Source organism: Dermacentor albipictus, chromosome 1, assembly GCF_038994185.2.
Source record: "Dermacentor albipictus isolate Rhodes 1998 colony chromosome 1, USDA_Dalb.pri_finalv2, whole genome shotgun sequence".
Taxonomy (NCBI): Eukaryota; Metazoa; Arthropoda; class Arachnida; order Ixodida; family Ixodidae; genus Dermacentor; species Dermacentor albipictus.
In genome coordinates, this window is record NC_091821.1 from 42,409,801 (window position 1) to 42,433,969 (window position 24,169).

At 45.5% G+C, this 24,169-nt stretch overlaps 1 protein-coding gene across 1 annotated transcript in view; it reads right to left on the reverse strand.

Moving 5' to 3' along the window:
• Nucleotides 1-1,004: 1,004 nt before the first annotated feature.
• LOC135906471 (alcohol dehydrogenase class-3-like) overlaps nt 1,005-24,169 on the reverse strand; it is a 68,052-nt gene continuing 44,887 nt past the window's right edge. The window contains exons 6-10 of the mRNA XM_065437862.1: nt 16,451-16,667; nt 7,212-7,342; nt 3,361-3,496; nt 2,488-2,626; nt 1,005-1,196 (exon numbers count right to left, since the gene is read on the reverse strand). Coding sequence (XP_065293934.1) covers nt 1,172-1,196; nt 2,488-2,626; nt 3,361-3,496; nt 7,212-7,342; nt 16,451-16,667 — 648 coding nt within the window. The 3' untranslated portion in view covers nt 1,005-1,171. The remainder of the gene's footprint in view (nt 1,197-2,487; nt 2,627-3,360; nt 3,497-7,211; nt 7,343-16,450; nt 16,668-24,169) is intronic.

Below are 24,169 nucleotides of genomic sequence, written 5' to 3' on the forward strand. Positions count from 1 at the left end.
GCCTTATGGCACGTATTGCAATTTGAACATTCAAGCGGGTGAGACTGCAAGGCATATCCACTTGAAAATAATTGTGTGAATGACATTATTTACGAGGTATATGCGGCGTCAAACTTTCAGAAAGTATGCACTGTCGTTCCGCCTACTTTGTTAACAAAACGTCGTTTTGCGCGTTGAAGCACAAAAGTAACTCGAACGCCAATGCATTTCTCCGCAAAGTTCTGGAATTAATATCTCGAAACTGGTGTCATCCTAAGAATTCGTTCCAAATGGATCCGCCTTCCGAAATTCCCAGCTAGAATTTGCAAATTGCAATATATGCCATAAAGTAAATAGTTTAAAACATAATTAGTTAATTTTTGTTCATTAGTCGATTATGCATGTCAATTTTTTGTGCATGCCCGCCTGTTCGAGTAGACCAGCTCATGGACTAAAATTGTGCTGACTGCCATGGGCAATAATAATAAAAAAAAAGGAATTGAAAGTATTCGCTGAAACACCCGGTATATAGGGTGTCCCACCTAACTTGAGCCAGACATTTAAAATATGCATACGCCACATAGCTGAACAGAACCAAGGTAATGCTGTTTGCCATCGCTTGGAGATACTCAGATTATATTTTGCATTCCGCCTAATTACATAATTAGTCTGAATTAATTAGCCAACATCTCAAATATTCTAATTAGATGAAATGTGTCGATGAGAAAATTGTAGAACAACATGAAGAACTCCCGACACAGCTTTCTGTTGCTCAATACGTGCTGAATAAAAGTGCTTTTCCAAGCATGCAAGAAGCCCGCGAATACACGAAATATTGGCGCGCGACTGGCCGCTCGAGGCAGTTTGCTACGATTGGGGTGGACGTCTCATTTTCCCTTAATTACTTCTCTCCACCTTGCGGGTTTCCGCATAACTGCTACGTCGCAATCAAGTGAGTTGAGGTATACGATGACATGAATGCAAGGTCAGTAATCGCTTCGACATTTGTGCAAGTTCGAGGAAAATTTGTGGGCACATTCTCTTTATTAGCGACAGCCAGAATTGTCCAAGAAAACATTCTTAACTTGGCCTGGTAGAACTCTTGAGACAAGAATGTTTGCTCTTGAATGTGACGACCATGGCGTGGAACAGCGGTCGTCGCGACTGATGGGCCTCACTTCCTGCTGGGGACTTAAAAACTGATGACGGTGCGAATACTGGAAGAGAATTTGAAACGGATCATTCATAATCTATGTACAATTCTGGGAAATTCGTTCTTGGCGTGCATGTAGCAGCAATTTCATTGGCCACTGTGCATCAATTTGTGTACAGAATAACCTTTACGTACAGCAACACCTAAGCTATATATATATATATATATATATATATATATATATATATATATATATATATATATATATATATATATATATATATATATATATATACCTCCTTGTCGGAAGGCTCCCCTGTGCTCAGCTGCAGAATGCCACGAGGCTAATTTAGTACGATAACGGAATGGTCACGGGGTCTTTGTTTCGGACTGAATCTTAGCGCTACTTCTTTATAATACAAAAGCATGATCGTTAAGACACAAGAGAGGGGGAGAGAGAAATGAGGGGGGGGGGTGTATAGAGACGAAATAGCGCTTCACGGTTATCCTTCCCGCTGCTTATAAGGCGGTGGATCTGTCACTCGTGCCAGCGCTGCTCGTGCTGACCGACTCATAAGCAACACGGTGAGCGATCGATGTATACATAGTTTTTGATTTTCGTTCACGCTGAAACTTGGTAGTTTTTGATTTGCGTTCACGCTGAAACTTGGTCGTGATTAAGCGCGCTCGGAGCTGGTACGTCAGTGGAATTAGGCATACATTCGTGAGTCTGCGCCCTAACACCATGCCATCGAGACTGCAGGACTTGGATTGATAGACTTCTGTTTCAGAGCTTAGTGTGGCACGGAGCGGAAACCACAGCTGACGTTAACCAATCAGCAGCGTAATCATGCCAACGTAGGTGTCTTTACGTGATGCATGCCGCCTTTCTGCGTCAGAACATCGTCTGCTCTGTCTCTAGCGCTCGATCGCAGCTCGTGATTTCCACTCGAGTACCACCTGTACGTTAGTTTGAAGCCTACACACCATCTCGCAAGTCGTTTGCAGCACTGTCGAAGGTACGAGGCGTACGCAGGTAATATCCTTGCGCAGCATAATACAGTTCCGGTCGTAACTGTCTCATTATTGGCGGGATCAGAGTTTCGTTTTCGCTTGGTACATGATTTAAACGTTACAGTGATACGTGGCATGTTAGGACCTTCGCGTATTTACGTCGCATATATACCGCCAATCGCTGTGGCGGCGAGCAGACGACGCGGGCGCGGGTGAACCACCGGGATGAACGCATTGGCTTTTGGCCGTCGCATCGGAGTCCTGCAGCTTCCACAGTGTTGCAATAGATTTGTGAGAAGGGCGTATAAGTACAGGTGGCGCGGTGCTCTCTATACACTCACGAAAGACCGCCTTGCATGAGCGTGAAGGCATCGTTGATTTTCTCCAGGTGCAGCTTGTGCGATATGAGCTCGTCCAACTTCAACTTCTTGTCCAGGTAGAGGTCCACGAGCTGGGGCACCTGGTCAACAGTCTTCCAGCCTGCGCGGGGCCCCGCGAACGCAGAGCAGGAACATTTGCAGCCGTGTGAGTCGACAAGCGATATTGCACCCGTCTCGTGGGAGAAGCCAGCAGGCAACGACGTATGTAATACTTTGCTAACGGGGGATAGATCTTTAAAGTCGGCGACAATGCAGAATTTTCGAAAAGACGCGTTAACGAATGAAGAGCGCGCTTGATATGTAGTGCTTGATAGCAAATAGTGCGGTTCTATACATCTGGCACTTCAGCCACCTTTAGACTTGGGTGCACGTTAAAGAACCCCAGGTGGTCGAAATTTCCGGAGTCCTCCACTATACGGTGTGCCTCATAATCAGAAAGTGGTGTTTGCGCGTAAAACCCCATAATTTCTTTTTTTTTTCAGTCACCTTACTCAATTCAGGTCACTATCATATATCCTGCTTAATTATTACACAGGCTCTGTATGTACAGCTACCGAAATCCACCTCTGACGGAGGCAGCGTAGCCGCGGTATGGGCACAGCGCTTCGCTAGACATATATCCTGATTCCGTTATAGCGAAGACGATCGGGAGCGGTCGCATTGTGCGGGCGACCGCTTCAAGATGACACATTTCGTTTTGCGCCATGTATCTCGTGCTTCGCTAAACGCTCTTGATGTGCAATGACTGCGTGCACTGGAAATGACACGCAGTTCGATGCAGTTGAGGACGCAAGTAGGTATGGGCTTGCGATATTATACGCGCGAGTGGCCCACCTCCGAAGACGCATCCTCGCCAAGTCCTGCCGGCGGTGAGCTGTGAAGGCGGCGTGGCGATCAACTTGTCTGTAGGCGCCACGCCAAGGATGATGGACTCTCCCCAGCCCGCGTGGGTCGACTCCAGAGCCTCCCTCTGCGGCGCGCAGTACGTGCGGGTTGAAAAAAAAAAAAATAATGCACTATCGCGCATTGTTGATGTTACTATGCATACGGTTACTTCTGCGCCTGTCGTTTTGCCAGCAGTGACGCCAGCTCAATGGCTAGAAAAGAAGATCGTCGTTTCCGAACTAATGCAGAACCCGACGTGGTGGCGTAGTGGACGTTGAGCTGATAAGCCCAAGGGCGCGGGATCACATCTCGGATGCGGCGGCCGCATTTGGATGAGTGTGAAATGCAAAAAAAAAAAAAACCCGCCCATGTACCGCACATTGGGTGGCACCTAAAGGAACCCCAGGTGGACGAAATTAATCCGGAGTCCCTCACTACGCCGTGCCTCGTAATCATATCTTGTTTGTTTTTTTCACGTAAAACTGAACAATACGAAAAAAAAAAAACTAATGCAGAACTGCACACTGCATGATCAAATTATTCTGAGGTTCGTATATAAATACATCGAGTCGTTTCTTTTCAGAAAAAGACAAATTTCAATCCTAAGGAGGTATAGTTTGCGGGCGCCACGAAACGCTTCTCCCGTGTGCCGGTGAAGTTGCCCCACGGAGCCACACTGAAGTTTGCAATCTCGCTTCTTGTAAGCGATATCTGCGCCCACAAAGTACGAAACACAGGATACGTGAACGAAAACGTACTACTCGCTTTGTTGTACCGTAGACTATATATACCCAAAGTTGCAAAAATACGAATATAACAATGCCGCATTTACGTCATGTTCTGGCATTTACGCCAGAGCATGACGCGTACGCAGCGAGCGTTAGTAGACGTGCGAGGTGGTATCAAAAAGTTTCGAGACTGGCTCTGTGTTGAAGAACGTAATTTCTTAAGCGTGCATTCAAACAATGGCACCTTCTAAATAGTCCCCTTGCACAACAACACAGCGCTCCCAGCGTTCCTGCCGCTTTGCGAGTATATGTCCTTGAAGTCTTCTTTCTGAGACGCGTCGAGCACCCGTCTGCGATTCGAGCTTGATTCAAGCATTCCTGTCACAATGGCGGCCTTTGGGATCGTTTTTTTTTTTTTGGAAGAGAGCGAAATAAACGGGAGCAAAGTCTGACGAGTAGTGTGGAAGAGAAAATGCGCTATTTCCGGCAAGAAACACGCGTGTACGGTTTGCTCTGTGACAGGGTGCACTGTCGCCGTGCAGCATCCAGCTCCACGTAGATCGAGCCGTTCTCGCCCAGTATCCTTCCCTTATATATATAGGTGCCCTAGACAGTAAAATTCGCTGTTGACAGTCTGACCATTTAGGACGAATTTCCGATGAGCAATACTGTGACTCTTGAAAAAGACGATAGGCGTGCCTCTTGTCCAGCTTCGGACGTGCCTATAGTATTTTTTTTTTTCGGTCGTAGAAATATCGCACACCTAAGTTCCATTGTAGTGATGATCCTCGACGTGAAAAACGGGCCGTTCGTTCGATTTCGCTCCTGCTTATTCTGCTTCCTTCACAAAATAATAAAACCCAGCTGAAAGGTCACCATTTCGCCAAGGTCGCTTAAATAAAGCTCGAATCACAGAAATGATCTCAACTCGTCTCGTAAAGAATACTTCTAGGACATATTCGAAAGGCGTCAGGAACACTGAAAGGACTGTACTGCTGCGCAAGGGGACTATTCCGAAGGTGACAGTGTTTGAATGCACATAAATAATTTACTTTTTTAAATACAGAGCCAGATTCGAAACCCTTTAATACCTCGTATAAGTGAAAACGCGAGATTCCAATATGGCCCAAACCGCTGACCAAGAAATGCGAGCGCGATTTACTTATGCATGCTGAATCATTCCTACAATCGACACTGTATACCTGGACTCAAGAAAGGGGATGGCAGCGTTGACCATTGACTGAACTGGTCGCTACGCTTCAGTGACATGATGATGATCATTTATTGGCATCCCCTTTGAAACGGGGCGGTAACAAATAGTCACCTAGCCTGCTTGAGTTAATCAGGTATGTTATACATGTTTTTCATTGTAGCATTTTTGTATACATCTCCTTAATCTTTTTATTTTTCTGTTCCTTAAAACTTCTACAGGGTACCCCAGCTATCATGCACCAAGATTTAAATATATGCAAATGCCAGGTAGCTCAAAAAAACCAAGGTAATGTTTGACGTAGCTTCGAGATACTCAGATTAATCTTTTTTTTTTTTGCATTCCGCCTGATTACAGAATTAGTCATAATCAATTAATCAACTTCTCAAATATTAAAATTAGATGAAAAGTGTCAGTGCGAAAATTGTAGAGGAACGTGAAAAACACCTGATACAGCTTTCTGTTGCTCAATACGTGCTACATAAAAGTGTTTTTCCAAGCATGAAAGAAGCCCGCGAATGCATGAAATACTGGCGCGCCACTGGCCACTCGAGGCAGCTTGCATGTATTCGCGGGCTTCTTTCATTTTTGCGAAAAAAAAAAACTTTTATGTTGCGCGTATTGAGCAACAGAAAGCAGTGTCGGGAGTTTTTCATGCTGCTCTACAATTTTCTAATTGACACATTTCACCTAATTATAACATTTGAGCAGTTGATCAATTAATTAAGACTAATTATGCAATTATGCGGAATGCACAGTACAATCTGAGCATCTCCAAGCGACGACAACCAACATTACCTTGGTTCCGTCCAGCTACGTGGCATTTGCATATTTTAAATATTGGTGCACGATATATAGTTGGAACACCCTGTATATCTACCTCGAACCGCTACCTTGGAACGGACCTGGTCCTATCAATCTCTTTCCTGCTTTTTAGAATGCAGCTCTTGGGCGGCCGTTCCTGCAGCTAGCGTCGGTGTCGGCGGCGTAACCGAGCGAACGAGCAAAGCGAAAGATGAAAGAGCGAATGCGGAGCGGAATATGAAAGACTCGAGCCGGGAACGGCGGAGACCAATCGTGCGCGCGGGAAACTGGTGTCATGCGGAGCGGCCCGACCGATCCGTGCGTGCTCGTATCTGGTCTCAGCCGGACCGCTCGTTTCGTACGATCGTCTGCTCGCGCCAGCTCTCGTTCACGCTTGTTTGGTTTGCTTGGTTTGGCTGTATGTGATTGTATGCGCGACGGGAATTGTGTAATACTTTCTGGAAGCTATACGCGGGCACCAGCGACTACGCTGAAATCTTCGACGAGTCATGTATAACAGCCGACGCGCTTGACCCGCAGGTCAGATTTTCGACGATCACCGACTTTGCTACACGTCTCTCTCAAATTATTTGCAGAAGCAGAACGCTCAGTCCGCTGGAAGACTCCCCGTTTACTGTGCCATGTTTTTTTTTTTTTCAGCTTCACATGCATAAGCTCTAATATAAAAAGTTGAACCTGATATTTATCACTCACGTAATGCACGTAAACTGTATTAACTCGTCTACAACTCGCATGGTTGAAGGTGGCGTGCGTGACTCTGTTCGCCGAGCGCTTAGCAAGATCGCGGGGCGAAATATAACACCAGCTTTTCTGTGGCTCAGAAGTCAGACTGGCCACATGCAGAAAATGTGCAAGGACATCATTGGCAGGCCAAGTTCTCAAGCGTCTTCGCGACTACCCGATATGTCAGCACAATCCCTTCCGGAAGTGGCCACCCGCAGTCTATGTATTAGACAACGCCTCTTAAATACGTCGACATATGTACGTGCAAAGTTTCCCGTGCGCATGCCTTCCGCGCAGCGGTGGGCGGTGCTCACCATAGTGTGGACGTTGCCGATGCACTCGAATGTGAAGTCGAGCCCGCCGTTCGTCTTCTCGGCCAGATGCTGCACAACGGCCTTTGACAGCGTGTTTGGGTTCAGGCACTCGGTACAGCCGAACTCCTTGGCTGCGCGCAAGGATAAGCACGTGTGACCGGCGCACGTATACTTGCGCACGCAGGCATCTTTGTGAGATGCACTATTTTCATTTTTTAAAGACGTATCTATATAACATAGCTTCGTTCATATGTAGCCATTAGCTTTTGCGGATTTATACGCCAGCGCAGGGTTCGTTCGTGTGATGCACCGTGCCTGTTTGGACATACCCGGTGCATGCGTGGTGCTAGCGTGCGTGGAGACTATATAGTTGCCGTTTGCAGAACTGTCATGTGTGTCTTTGTGGCTGAGTTAGTGTGTCTGTTCTTGATTTAGTGTTCTTGTTTTCTTTTTAGTTTCGTCAATCACTGCGAAAATTTTGAGAGGTGTATGCGCCTAACATATCTATATGCGATGTATTATTTTAAATGCAACAAATCGGCTCAAATTGGCTCAACCGTCGCTTAATGAGATAATTTATGCCCTCGAATGTGCAGGGACGTGCCGCGATAAAGCTGCACGCCGCATGGGAAAAATCTGGAGAAAGAAAAGTGCTTGCATGCGCACATATATATGCGTTGTCTCCGGCAACGACATTGCACTTTATCACACACTTGTGGGTAAAAGACAACTTGCGTGTGCGTTTCATAGTGTGCCCTGTCAGTATACTGTTTGACATGTAGGCCACTTTTCCCTGACATAAAAGCCGCAGTTTATTGACTATAGCGGTGCGCTTCTCAGCTCGAAGTCGCGGGTGCGATTCCGGCTGCTGCGCGCGAATTCGGCAACGAAATACAAAAACGCTCGTGTACTTAGATTTAGGTGAACTAAAAGAACCCCTATCGTTGTCAAAATTATTACGGTGTCCCTCATAATCACATTGTGGTTTTGGCTTGCACGTAAACCTTCGTAATTTCCTCGACATAAACTCACTTTTGGTGTTTAGCTGCCACGACGGGCATTGAAGGTATCCAAGCATGTAGTTTGACGCAGTAATTAACCGCTAGACTTAAAAGCATTCTTTAATGCGGCTTTTGTGCGTGCATTGTTGTGCTGAAGACGCTCAATACATTCTGGCTTTGGCAGAGCTAACTTGCCCTAACCAAGATGGCCGCGCTCCAGCAAGTCGCACCCGAGACACGCCTTTTCAGAGCTTGGATGGTGCGAGGAAGGGGAGGCAGCAGGAACAGTGTCAGCAGGTGACACCGCATGCCGACTCCTTAATTACGATTCTAACCCAGGGCCCGCCATGGTGCTTAGGTCAAACTAGGCGTGTGGGAAAGCCTGCCAACGGAATGACGCTTATCCCCCGCATAACCCCGAAATTTCGCTCGTTGCTCGTTACCGAGGCGGGGCGACAACGTCACATACTTCTCGCATTGTCATCTCGTGCATGATGCATATGTATTTGCCCGCTGGCTAATTTGGGTTCAGCAGAAGGTTAACTGAACCAGCGTATGTAGACATTCGAAAAGTGATGCAACTTTTCATGTGCACATTGTTTAACGGGACGTTGAAGAAAAACACTTAATTATGGTTAGAGTGCCACCTTCAGAATTCGTTTTAAACATAAAACACGTCTTCGCAGCAGAGGAAATAAAGGCTCAGTCTTTCCGGGGTCGTGAGTGTGGCGTCACATATATATATATTGCGTGTAGAGTATTTTCGTTTACTTCCTTCGTTTTTCGTGCCGGCAGGACCGACAAAACGCCGACTTTTCGCTTATCTCGGAATGTTACAATGTTAATTCTCTGTCGCTAATTATTAATGACCCTCGACCAGAACCTGTCGCCGTCTATTATGTAAGCTCACGCGAAATTTTCAAGGTCCACCGGACGTCATCGTTCGTTCTTCCTTACTGCGCCGACATGACGCGTCTCCGCTGCCGGTCGAAGGTATGCCTATATGGCACACAGCAAGAATGCTGCCTCGCAGCGTTTAGTTTAAAGGGAGACTAGAAAGCCACACTGACTTTACGTTGGCAAAGTATTCGCCGAAAGTCTCATTGACGCTCATCTGGCGGAAATAAGGCTGATTATTACTGAAGTAAAAAAAAAAACAATGAAGGCCAAACTTTCCTCTTGCATTTCGCACTGAAAGCTTCGCTCTACTATATGACAGTACGACATCACAGATCTCAAAGTATACTTTCTCGCATCTGGGAGACTCAGGACATGTTTTGTGCTCCTTCATAATGCAATGTATAAAGCCCTTCTTTACCAGAATCGTCAAGAGAATTCAGGATGTCACGGCGCACTGGTGCAGGTACTTGCGGGGGCAGCTCCCGCGCGTTTTTCGTTCTAGCGTTTTTTCTGCATTATAGCAAACATTCTGTCATGGTTATATATTCACCCGTTTCACGGTGATGCCGTAGCCATGTTTGATCACGTGGTGACGCGTCCATTGCTTGCCTCAACTGCCTTCGTGTGTACAATGGTCGTGCATAACGCCGGTGCAGCTTAGCAAACCTCTGTTTCGGGAGATATATCGCAGACGGTGACAGGGTGGACGAAGCGAAGCTTTGGCCGCAGCTTTAGAGAACATGCTAAAGCGCTTTCGGAGCTGATTAAACTATGTCCAAACGGCGCGAGCAGCGTCTATGGTGCTTGTTCTAAAAGCGGTGGTAAATATGTATTCCAAGCTATCCAAACTTTCCGCTCATGAATTGAATCAGGATTACTGTGTTTTTAACGCCCGAATTCTGTCGAGTGAGGCTAGCTTAGCAGGACTCTTTGAGGGACTATCAGACATTATTTGAGATATCATTGACCTTGGTGAAATTAGAAGAACTGGTGATGCTTATACAGTGCTGACTAACGGCCATGTCCTCTGCTATAGAGGTCTCCCAGATAAGAAGCAGTACGGGGTATAGGATTCCTAATCCATAAGGACATAGCGGGTAACATTGACGAATTCTACAGCATTAATGAGAGGGTAGCAGTAATCGTAATCAAACTTAATAAGAGGTATAGATTAAAGGTAGTACAAGCCTACGCTCCAACATCCAGTCACGATGATGAAGTAGATCAGGTTTATGAAGATGTTGAATTAGCGATGAGAAAAGTGCAAACTCAGTATACTGTAGTAATGGGAGACTTCAATGCAAAAGTGGGGGAAAAGCAGGCTGGTGAACGAGCAATTGGCAACTATGGCGTCGATTCTAGGAATGCTAGAGGAGAGATGCTGGTAGAATTCGCAGAAATGAATAAGTTGCGAATAATGAACACCTTCTTCAGGAAGCGTAGCAGCAGAAAGTGGACCTGGAAAAGCCCTAATGGTGAAACAAGGAATGAAATTGATTTTATACTTTTTGCCGATCCCAGCATAGTGCAGGTTGTAGAAGTGATAAGTCGGATAAAGTGCAGTGATCATAGTTTAGTGATGGCTAGGATTCACCTCAATTTGGAGAGAGAAAGAGTAAAATTGGTCAAGAAGGAGCAGGTCAACCTAGAGGCAGTAAGGGTAAAAATAGACAAATTCATGCTGGTACTTGCAAACAAATATCCAGCCTTAGAACAGAGAGATCAAGATGATATAGAGCTAATGAGTGAAACCGTAACTATATATGCTGGCTTCAGACGCAGCAGTTGAAGTGGGAGGCAATTAAGGGACCAAGGCACCCAATAGGCAAGCTCTCCCAAGTAACAAAGGACCTAATAAAGAAACGACAAAGAATGAAGTGTCCAACTCAAGAGATAAGATAGCATTCTCGGAACTGTCAAAACTGATCAACAAGGCGAAAATAAGGGATATCCGAAATTATGACGTTAGAAAGACTGAAGAAGCTGTAAGAAATGGACGCAATCTGAAATTAATGAGAAGGAAACTTGGCGTAGGACAAACCAAAATGTATGCACTGAAAGAAAAGCAGGGTAATATCATCAGCAATCTCGGAGGTATAGTAACAGCAGCGGAAGAATTCTATACTGACCTGTATGGTAGCCAGAGGAGTCAGAAAACAGTAATGAACAGAAAGCAAATAATCCTCCTATAACTAGCGATGAGGTCAGAAGGGCCTTGCAAGCCATGAAACAGGGAAGAGCGGCAGAAGACGGAATAACAGCCGATTTAATCAAAGATGGAGAAGACATAATGCTTGGAAAACTGGCGGCTCTCTATATGAAGCGTCCGTTGACTGCAAGGGTCCCAGAAAACTGGAAGAATGGAAACATTATACTAATAAAAAAAGGAAGACATTAAAGAATTCACAAATTATAGGCCCATTAGCTTACTCACAGTATTATATAAAATGTTCACCAAGATAACTTGCAATATAATAAGGGCTACACTGAACTTTAGCCAACTAAGGGAACTGGCTGGCTTCAGGAAGGGATACTCTACAAAGGATCACATCCATGTTATTAATCAGGTAATCGATAAATCCGCAGAGTACAATCAGCCTCTCTATATGGCTTTCATATATTACAAAAAAAAAGCATTTGATTCAGTAGAGATACGAGAGAGAGAGAGAGATAAATAGAAGACAGGAAAGGCAGGGAGGTTAACCAGACGCACGTCCGTTTTGTTACCCTGTAGGGGGAAGGGGGAATGGGGATGAATAGAGAGAGAGGAGGTATAGCACAGTTTCACGCACATGTAGTGGAAGGTTCGCACCGAGTCTACACACGGTTCCCAAGACCTGTCGACTTGAGGTATTTCAAGAGCGCATTCGTGGCTTTCTGTGCCATCGACGCATACGACCAAGGTCCAAGGATTTTCATTGCGGAAAATGGTCTAGAGTCCAACTGGTTCAATGCTGCCTGGAGAACTTCGCGCTCGACGTCGTATATATTGGGGACAGATACATAGGATGTGTTCAATCGTTTCTGCGGTTCCGCAAGAGTCGCACATGGGCGTATTCCCCATTCCGATGCGGAATGAGTAGGCCTTCGTAAATGCCACATCGAGTCACAGGCGGCACAATATTGTCGCCTCAGAGCGGAAAATTTTTTTATAGCACTTGTAGCTTTAAAGATGGATCCAGCCTATGAAGATGACACTTCGAAGATACCTATAAAGAAATGGGTCAGACGAGGAGACACAATCTCTCTAATGCTATTCACTGCGTGCTTGGAAGAAGTATTCAAGCTATTAAACTGGGAAGGCTTAGGAGTAAGGATCGACGGCGAATATCTCAGCAACCTTCGGTTTGTCGATGACATTGTTCTATTCAGCAATTCTGCAGACGAGTTAAAACAAATGATTGAGGACTTTAACAGAGAGAGTGCAAGAGTGGGGTTGAAGATTAATATGCAGCAAAGATAATGGTGGATATCCGGGCAAGGGAACAAGAGTTCAAGATCGCCAGCAGGCACGTACCCAGGGGGGGGCGGAGCTCCCCCCCCCCGAAATTAATTGGCATATCCCCCCTCCGCGCCCACGCCACCACTCCTCACACCCATTCCTAAAGCACTGCCAAGTCAATCTTGAGACTTGATAGCTAATCGGCTGCCAACATTTTGCTGCCTTTTTCACTCCTTTTGGATGGCGGTAGTTATCGGCACCTCCTGGACTGTGAAGGCCAGTTTTCTCATTGATTCGGTGCCCGCGCGATTCACTCGAGATGCGTTCATTTGTTACCATGTGTTCAACGGTCGCTCGCATCGCTGTTGCTTCGTTAGTTCAACCTTGTTTGTTTAGACTAATCCAGGGACCAGGAAAGGGATTCGGTTCGTAGTAAAGCGGCCTGTATGCTTGTGGAACGAGCTGCGGCCGGGGAAAACGCCAGTTGCGTTTAACTTTTCATTTTGCTTCATTATTTCCTCGAGTGACGGCTCGCCGCGACGCTGGCAGATCCTCAGAACCATATACCCGCCATATGGGTTAGATAAGGTGGAAAATAAGGTGATGCGAAACAGCGCCCATCATCAGACCCTGCAATCACCGTTAAACCATAAGCAACATGAATGTAATCCGTTACCTTGTCTGATTTTTCCCTAATTGTACAGCACTTTTCGTGATTGGCAACTGGAAACAACAGCCGCAAAAAATTGAGAAATTAAGTGACCTACTAAAGGGAGAGAGCAGAGGCAACATCCAAACAGGTATGAAATGCGAAAATTAACAAATTTAACCGTTGTTTGTGAAAATATTTGTGGATCAACATCTGTTTATTTAAAAAGGAAATATAGAAAACGGCGCCGGAAGAGAATAATTCTGCGTATTTTGAATGACGCCTATATAATTATCAGTCGAGCCGCCTGACGTAGCCACTTCTCTGCTGTGCTTATGTAGGTATTTTTGTGACCTTCCGCGGTGGGCGCAGTGCGTTTAGAACCGCAGCGTCCTGCGCTATACCCGGTTGTACGGGACTGGCGGCCACGCATCGTTACGCAACTTCCCAAATACCAATACGAGTCGGTTTTGGCATTTGGTAGAGCAGTAAACGAGGGATCCAAAAGAACTGTGATTGTTCTGCAAATATATATTCCTCTACAATTCTTCTAGAGCTAATTCCAAAAACGGTACTAGAAATCTTTACACTTTCGCTTGTTTATGCGTTATCTGCAGTGCTCTTTTTGAGCTTCTTTCCTGCGCGAGTCCATTTAATGTAGTTCCTTGTTTGCCAAGTAAAGGAGAGGTGTATCTCACAGGCGTACCTGTGAGATACACCTATCCTAGATACGTGCCTGATCGCCAGTCAGCCACTAGAGTCGGTGAAGGAGTACGTTTACCTAAGTCAATTAATCACAGGGAACACTGATCATGAGAAGGAAATTCATAGAATAATAAAAATGGGTTGGATCGCATACGGCAGACATTCTCATCTACTGACTGGAAACTTATCATTATCATTGAAAAGGAAGGTGTGTGATCAATGCACTTTACCGGTGCTGACACATGGGGCAGAGACTTGAAGATTGACATAGAAGCTTGAGCACAAGTTAAGGACCATGCAAAGAGCGATGGAACGAGGATTGCTATAGGCATAACGTTAAGAAACAGAAAGAGAGCGGTTTGAATCAGAGAGCAAACGGGTATAGCCGATATTCTAATTGACATAAAGAGAAAAAAATGGAGCTGGGCAGGTCATGTAATGCGCAGGTTAGATAACCATTGGACTATTAGGGTTACAGGATGTCTACCAAGAGAAGGGATGTGCAGTTGAGGATGACAGAAGACTTAATGGGGCGATGAAATTAGGAAATTCGCGGGCGCTATATTGTTGGAATCGGTTGGTTCAGGACAGGAGTAATCGGAGATCGCAGGAAGAGGCCTTCGTCCTGCAGTGGACACAAAATAAGCTGCTGCTGCTGCTGCTGATGATTATAGTGTGTTTTGCTCCTCGTTCTTTATTTAACAAATATTTTGAAGCAGCGGCTTGTCATACTTTTGACTCAGTAAAAGTCCTTGATGCGGTTGCTATCCGATTAATTTCTGCTGAATAGCTTGCGGATGTACTCAGTTCCGATGGATCATGCAAGGCTTGAAACATAGCCTTTTTGTACATTGTAATGCCTTGTAGCAAAGATGTATTATCCCTAGTAACGCGCTCACTGTGGACCGTCACGTAACATTCAGATTTGACCATTCGTGCGCTATCGGTGTAGTCAGTCGTTTATTGTGCGTATACAGTGCGCATATATATTCAAGTGTGCGCCCATTCGCTTATATTCTTGACTCGTTGGCGACAGAGTCGGCGTAAGTTTCCCTGCCAGTTGGCGTAGATGTCTTTAGATATTGTGCGCGAAACTTACTATGACAGGAAGCGGCGCTACTGCTTTGTTATTGTTTAACGAGCGCTACTCACTCTTGCCAAAGTTCCGGGGTGGAAATTATTTCTTTGGAGGTTAGCGATACAACGCTGGCGCATGAGTGAAGTCTTTTATTCCCGGGGAAAGTTGTGTATCACGCAGGTCCGGCAACACTTACAGACAGTTGCAGCAGCGGTCCACGAACTTGGCCACGCAGATTAATTTCTTTTATTAAATTAGGGGCTTTACGTGCCAATACCACGATGTGATTATGAAGCACGCCGTAGTGGGGGGCTCCGGAAATTTAGACCGCCTGGGGTTCTTTAACGCGCACTTAAATCTAAGTGCACGAGCGTTTTGTTTTTGTTTTTTGCCCCCGTCGAAATGCGGCTGCCGCGGTCGTGATAAAATCCGCGAACTCGAGAAATGCCGTCGCCGCAAAGTTACTGCGGCGGGCACATAAGTGTTGATTTAACGTGCGATCGCTTTCGTTCTGCCGCCTAGACCCTGCGGTGCGCTTTAATTAATGCGGCTCTGCTACTGCACGCCCTGCGTAAGTTGTCCGGTATACATATTTGTATGGTTTTATATTTCAGAAATAGTAGAAACGCACCGTACCGTGCCTTGAACTTAAGTGTATCCAGTTTCCCCACAACCGCTTGCCTTCTCACGTCACATTTTCCCTATCCCCCCCCCTCCCCGTTTCTGGATGGGAACTGCGAGTGGAGAGTGGCAAGGCTGTTATTCACTCATTTCGCGACTGCGTCGGTTCCACGCATTCTCTGCCTCCTCTCCCCCTCCTCTCTTCCATTCTATCTAGCTTCCTTCTGGACTTGCACGTTAGTAGAAAGGTAAGCGCTTTTGCGGGGGGCCACGGATAATTACAGCTGTGAAGAGGCTATATGGGACGTCGCCCAGGGAGCTCCAGAGGGCATCGTGCACATTTGACGTGGTGCGGTCCAAACGAGTTTCTCGCGTCTCTTTGCCACGCTTCCATGTATATACACATGTTCTAAACCTCACCCCCCCCCCCTCCCCCCCGACGCGGTGTGCCAGACAGCAGCAGCAGCAGTGGGAAAGTCGAAGGAAGGGGCAAAGAAACCTTCGCTTTAAAAAACAAGAAAGGATTACAAACACATGGTGCAAAATACAATTTTAAGATCCTGCTTGTTCGGTTGTCAGACCTTTGACGGCTGAACCCTCAAGGTCTTATAATTTTATTTTGCATCATGTTTTTTTTATCTCTTTTTCGGGGATCGGGGCACACGGTAGATCGAGCGGCCGTCCTTCTGACGTGGACTGGTAATTGAATAATACAGCTGAACTCAATGTTCAGTAGCGTTTCCTCACACTTCAATTTTATCTCGTAGTGTCGCTGCGAAGAAACGGCCCACGTGATGCCGCGGTCTCTTTCTCGCCTTTTTCACGTTAGGTCTCTGAACGCACCTCGCTGGAACTTGGACTCGTTGATGTCGATGCCTATGATGGACTTGGCGCCTCGCTCTTTGGCTCCCATGGCGACTGAGAGGCCGACCGCTCCCAGCCCCCAGATGCCCACTTTGCTCTCCTTGGTGATCTTGGCCGCGTTCAGAGCGGCGCCGTAGCCGCGTGACACGGCGCAGGCCAGAAGCCACACCTTGTCCAGCGGTGCCGCTATGTTGATCTGCGCAGACGCGGGATGAGCGATTAAGGTCGAGCAGCACTTGCTTTCCTTCTGTGTGCGTAACACTCGAGTACAGACATAAACCGAATGAAATGTGAGCGAAAGCCCGGCCTTGCTCTTAAGATTGATAGATTGCTTTAAGATAAACGAAAAGTGAAAAAAAAAATATTCGTGCAAAATTTTGTGAAAGAAAGATCGAAGCGAATAAAACTTGCACGAGATTCATGTTTCGAAAACAGGAGATAGCGAAGAGCCGCAACGAATATAGGAAACAAGACGCATAGAGCGACAAATAAAAATAAAGAGCTAGGGGCGTAGGTCAGGCCGACAGCCAGGTCGGAGAGAAGTGAATTTGCGAGACCTTTCTTTCTTTCTTTCTTGTTCTTTCATATTTTCACCCTCCGCATATGGCGTTGCGCTGCTGAGCTCGAGGTCGCTGGTTCGAACCCGGCGGCGGCGATCGCATTCCGATGGGGCCGGACTGCAAAACGCTCGTGCACCGTGCGCACTATAATGAAGCCCAGGTGGTCAAATTGATTTGGAGCCTCAAACTACGGAGGGTCTATAATGAGGTCGAAGTTTTAGCGCATAAAGCCCCATGATTTAATTTTCTAGACTGTGACACGAAAAGTAGAAGAGGACTCAGGCAAAGGCTGGGAACCTGCCTAGATAATCTAAAATATAACTTGACAGCAAACGGTAAATAAAAAAGAGAAAGGAAAGATGAAAAACCAAAAACAACAAAAGAAGGGGGATGGCAAGAGAGAGAAAGGAGAGGAGCAATTAAATCTGACGCATGATTATAACAAGTGAGCATGAAAGAATAGAGCATAAATTTGTTCATATAACAACGGAAGGTCTGAACATTGAAATCAAGGAGCACCTCAGCAGCGATGAAAATCAAGTATACAAAGAAAGAATGCCACACATTTCTAGGAGCCACGACATGTTCGATCAACACACTGAAACCTTGCCATATCAGTGCAGCCCACCAACGCAACCCATAAGGGTTTCATAGATCTCTTGGTCTCGAATGAACACAAAATTGGCAACTTGGACAGTGAACTCAAAGCTCAACCAACCGACTGCGGCTGCCGCGTTGATTCGCAGTGAGTGACGTCACAAAACTGCAGCCGATTAGCATGTCTTCTGCAACACACAGTCTACCAGACTACTATTAACTGCTGAGATGACGTAAACAGTGATCAAGATTTAGAATTGTTGCCGTATCCTTCCAGCAGCTGCAATGACTGTTCAAGGAGCGGTCACGCTCGGCAAACACATTGAAGTCGCCTATATAGTACGAGGACTGCGGAGCGATTCGATAGGTCGCACTTCTCAGATGCAGAAGAAATGAAGAACAAAAAAAAAGAAAAGAAGGAAGGCAAGTAGAAAACTAAGCGCCGAGCGTTGAATGAAAATCTATTGCAAAATTCTCTTTTAAGAAGTAGACCCTTGGGTGAAATGAGAAACAAGAAACAAATAAAACGTGTAAAAATTAGGTCTTACGCTGAAGCTAGCAGAGTCAAACAGAATAAGAGAAAAAGAAAGAATACATTTAACCATGTGACATTGGCGTGCCACAGATAGTGAAGAATTGAGAAAAATTAAATTCAAGAGGTTGAAGAAAACACTCACGAAAAGAAAAAAGCACTCGTCCAAGGTGGAAGGGTCAAGGAGGGATTATAGGGCACACTTGCCAATGCACGCTGCAGCAAAGCTATGCTTGAAACCAGCCAAGAGAAGGCGAGAAGCAAGACGTAAATATTTCTTTAGGATATGGCATGCACACACACCTTGTGACACTGATAGGCTGTGGTGGAATGTCGGGGAGGGCATTCAAAAGCTCTTTATTAATGTGAAAGCATTGTATGCCCCATGAAGCTGAAAATCCATCGAGCGCCCGGCGTTAACATCCGATGGCACCAAAACCGACGTGACCAAGTGATGACGTCACGTTCCCGGCGCTGGGCGTGCTGCGGCTCACACTGCGAAATCCCACAGTGAACAACCACGGCGTCGGACGGACGCCGTGCCCCCACGCACGCACGCACGCACGCACGCACGCACGCACGCACGCACGCACAAATGACTGCCAGATTCGAAAATTGAGTTCAGCCACGTTCAAAACCGACGTGGCCCACTCCCGAAATTGACTTGGCCCACCCCCGAAATTTGAGTGGCCCACCCTCAGAATCTACTTTGACCAGTTCGAGCACATGACCAAGTGAAAGGTGTCGCGCGGAAGAGTCATACTGTTTTCGCATTCAGTGCACGTAAGGACACTTAAGTGCCCCTGTCACGTGTAAATGGCACAAGGCAGGCTTCTAGCAGCTCTGATGTAACTTGGCAGCGCGGAAACAAAAAGCGAGACAGAAGGGAAAGGTGAAAGTTGCACATGATGTACATTCTGTCTTGATGGCGCCCGAGCCTATACTCCAACGCTCATAGAAAGCAACCCCGAAAACAAAAAAAAAATCTGGCAGAACCCATATCTCACGATGAATGTCGACGTTTATGCGATTAGCACTGAAGCAATGAATGTAGCTCTACACGTCGCATTGTCACCGCCAAAAGGCGTCATGTACGGGGGGCGCCGTATACTGCGGCCGGACTCCTCTCTCCGGACACGTGCATGCGCCATCGAGTACCGCGCCGCCCAAGGCGCGTGTCTAAATATAACGGGATGGCCACCTCTGCGAAAACTTTTGGCGTTGCCGCAATTTCCGCGATTTTAGCCACGCCTTTTCTTGAAAATGGCAGATCGGAAAGCCGCCGCGGTACCTTGATGAGGATTAGTGAAGACGATTTTCTCTACCATGTACAGTTTGGGTATGATTGCGCACATACGGAGTGATCATCATGTACATATCAAAGACAGAATTAGTGACAATGCCTGTAGCTGCATGGGTGGGCTGTTTCGGCGGATATTTATTTATTTATTTGTTTATTTATTATACATAGTTTCAAGGCCTAGTTGGCACAACAGAAAGGAGTGCAGAAAGGAGACGCGCATACTTTTGCATTTAGCTGTGTTAAGCAGCATTAGCCATTTGTTGCACCAGTTGGATACGCTATCCAAGTTGTCCTGTAGCTTGCCGGAATCGCTAAGGTTAATTATCTTGTGATAGATGACAGAATCGTCCGCGAACAGCCTAATAGTTGAATTAGAGATACAGTCAGGAAGGTCATTAATGTAGATGAGAAAAAAGCAAGGGATCGAGTACCGATCCTTGTGGTACATCGGATGTTACGGTACAAGGTCTGGACGTAAATTCGTTAGCGGTTACATACTGAGTCCTGTTAAAGAGGAAATCCTTTAGCCATGCAAATACCTTTCGGTCAATATTAAGAAAGGAAAGTTTAAAGATCAGTAAATCGTGAGAAACAGAATCCAAAGCTCGCGAGAAGTCCAGAAATACGCAGTCGCTGTCAATTTGCTGATCTGCATTATTAAACAAATCGTTCGTAAAAGAAAGGAGCTGCGTTTCAAAGGAAAATAATTTTCTAAAGCCCTGCTGCGCGTTGTTAAAGAGAGTTGGTCTCGAGAAAATTAATAAGATGCGAATAAATTATATGATCCAACATTTTACTTGGGATGCATGTTAAAGCATTTGGTCGGTAATTATTAGTGGGCTGGATTCCACCTGTCCTATGAACCGGAACCACCTTTCCCACCTTTCACCTCTTTTGGCAGGGCAGAAAGCTGTAAAGACTGGTAAAAAAATCTTCGACAAAATAATAAAAGTATATACTTTTCAGTGCCTTTTAGCATTTCTCAGTTTATGGAGTCGGGGCCACAAGTCGAAGAAAATTTTAGATTGCTGATAAGTTTGCCAACGCGCATCCAATCAAAAAAAGATGTAATCCATAGGCGGAAAACTTGCGTGTGATGAAAGTGGCTCAGCAGTTGCAGGCGACTGCTGAAAAAATGAGGAGAAGGTGTCATTCAAGATATCACAGCACTCGTGAGCCAAACAGGCACGTCAGACTGAATTAACTGCAGGGCATTCTTTTTTAGTACCATTCACAACAAATCAAAACTTCCGTGGGTTAGAAATCAGAAACGATTGAAGAGTATTGCTAAGAAAAGTTGGTAATTAAATTATCGGGTTTTACGTGCCGAAACCACGATCCGATTATGAAGCACGCCATAGTGGGGGGACTCCGGACCACCTGGGGTTCTTCAACGTGCACCTAAATCTAAGTGCACGGGTGTTTTCGCATATCGCCCTCATCGAAATGCGGCCGCCTTGGCCGGGATTCGATCCCGCGACCTCGGGCTTAGCAGTCCAACACCATAGCCACTAACCGACCACGGCAGGTTCAGAGAAGTTTGTTTGACATTAGCTAATGCCGAATAAAATGTGGCGATAATGGGACCAGTGATCAGGTTGATTGCCTGTGCCGAATGTTATATGAAACTGCTCGCGAAGTGGCTTATACGACCTTTGTATGCTGACCATGTATGCATGATTAATAATTATATTCATTATTACACCAACTTGTTACACAAAACGTTAACATATAATGTCGGGTCACAGGCACGTACAAAACACACCATTCTGTTATGGAATGGTAAATTATATTTAATGTATTCTTGCATTTACTTCATTTTCTCTTATTTAGCTACTAAGGATGTGCGTAAGCCCGTCCTGGGCAAGTTGTCCAGAATGAACACGTCCGACTACGATTCCTTTATAAAACCTGAGCATTTAATGTCTGCTCACTAATGTCTCTAAAGACCACCGATTTGTGCAGAAAACGGTGAATTACATTTCACGGATTATTTTATTTACTTTATTTTTAGCCATTCGGTTTGCCCCCCTGGAAATGTGCCCGTTCTTGGTCACTCTTCCAGAATGGTTATGCCCCACTGTGACACAAGAGACACAGAATTACCTAAATGTTGCTTGATGCGTGTATAGTATTTTTCTGAACATGCACCTGTCATCACCATTCTTCGCTCCACAAGCATCATGCATCGCCTACGTCGCCCATGTGACATCACTGCATATACTTCTTACACTGTATACATCCGCCTCAATTAGAGCTTGCGTTCCGGCATAGCTTATTGTTAGCGATGCAGTGCATAAACACGACAATAAAGTTGTGACCTTTGTGGTAGATAAACAAGAAAGATGCATGAGATTAGTCGCTGCATAGGATATGAAAGTAAACACAATTCTACGCATCGCCGTTAGTTGCAAAGCATTTAATTGACCGCTTTACTAAAGCTTCGCTTCGCATTTATTCCAACGTATGCGTTAAATCTGCATTTTTTTTTCTTTTCAGGATGAATTTTTTGGAAGTAGAGCGCTGCGGTGTTCATCTCTGTTTCTGCGTCCATGCTGTCCTCGCGCTCTTGATTTTAGCCACGGAAACGAATTCTAGCTTTAGATGCGCATTTTTATATTTGTATAAACACGGAATCCCAAGCGTTTCTTTTTCTCTACACGTGTCCGCCCGCACGCTTCTGTTCATTGCAAATTACGTTCAGATCCAGCGTTCAGGTGCACGTCCTCCTGTTAAACGCCGCAGGGGGAGGCTTGATCAACAATTCTGTGGAGCAAACTTTTATTGTGTTTTAAGTCTCGATAAAGACGAATGCTCGTATAATCGATCTTTAAATAACTAAAGAAAACACGAAAAGCGCAACGTTTTATACCTCGACTTCGTCTACGACCAAACCGTGGCGCAGCCAGAATTTATTTTATTTATTTATTTTTTTTTCAATGGAAGGAGGTGGGTAGGGGAGGAGGAGTCCGGGCAGGCCCCATACTATGACAAAAATTTCTAGGGGTTGGGGCAGGTGCTTGGTGTGCCACCCCCAGGCTAGTGGAGTAGCCACGCGTTGGCACACTGCGACCGAATGAATAGCGCCCGATTTTTAACGGCAACTTTTGAAGATGATTAAACCTGGAAAAGGAGGTGCCTTTAATATGGGACAAGTTCTTGCTTTCTTTTTTGCAGTTACGACAGCTGATCATAAAATGCCCTGATACGCACGCCGTCACAGGCACCGCACTAGTACTGCAAAAAAAAGAAAAAAGAATTTTCGTTGTACATGTCATGCGAAACGGTTCTATCCTTCTTTCTTTAAGGTAAGCACTTCTTTTTTCTTGCTTCGAGAATCGGCTTGCATGCACGAGGCACAGAAATATCCTTAGAAAGCTCCCTCATAACGCTGTTGCTTACCGTTACTGTTATCGCCCCTAGCTGTTACTGGGGCGGCGTTGACAGAAAGCCCAGGGATCGATGCCCTAGTATGCTCAAAGGAAACAATTTGCGCTGCGGCGAGCTACTACATATATTGCTCACTTGTTTTAAACAGTCCGGCTTCTGGCCGACATGTACGCTTCTCTTTCTTCTCACGCTGGGACAGTTTTGTCGTAGCTGTGCGCTCTCTTAATGTTCGGAGGGTTTCGGGAGCAAAAGCTTAGAGACCCCGGCATCAGCAAAAAACATTGCAATTTTCTTCTAGCACAGCCGTGCAACTTGAATAAGTGTAAATGCATTGATCGAGCACACTGTAGTCGTATGCGTCACTTGACTTAATTTAGCCAGAATAAATTTCAGCCAGATTTCGCGGCATCTACTGTCTCTAAAGTTTCCCCTCGCGAATGTTGCGTATACACGGAGGCTACTGCAATATTATTGAGCTGTATCACCATAGAATAAAGATCCGCGCCTTATTTATTTAACGCACCGCGGAGCGCCGCCAAAGAGGTGCTGCTCTCTCTCGGCTTCCATCAGAACTAATTTTTCGCTTTTTGTGAGCCTCCGAGAGGGCGCGCGCTGTGTGCGCAATCTTGAAGGCAATGCTGTTTCGCGCTATGATAGCTAGCACGTTCGGCCGTGCGCATAAGCTGATCTTTATTTATCTATTTTCTTATCTCTCGAAGTGTAACTTGCGTTACCGCGAGGTGCTATTCAGCATGGTTCTCTTACAAGTGTTCGCAATTATTTTGTTCACTGCTGAGCGCTCGCCAGACGTCACACCGCCGCGTGTGCGTTTCTTTTCTGGAAATTAACTGATTGTGTATTGTTTAACAATCCGGACAATGGCTCGCCTTCCTTTTGCTTCAATTTGGAAGATAAAAATGTAAGCTGTCTGAAAATATAAGTTGCGTAAATTTTAGCGCATAAATTTGTAAACAAAAATACTTCATTATTACACTTTATCCATACATTGAAGAATAAACCAGTGTTTACTTATGTCGCTTTAATTTCACTTCTCTAGTTACGATGGTATCTTTAAAAAATCCTTCATTCTATTGTTCGCTCTGAAGATTTTTTTCATCTGTAATTAAAAAAAAAAAAAAAGATTCGACCATCGACCCTGGGGCACTTTGCGAAGGTGTTGTGTACATGTTATGCTCAATGAAATAAGCACGCTTATCTAACAATTATGCTAGATATGCGAGGCGTTTCTGCGGAGAACAATGACACGAGACGGGATTTTTGGAATTCAGATATAACGCCTGCAATGTCACGCACGT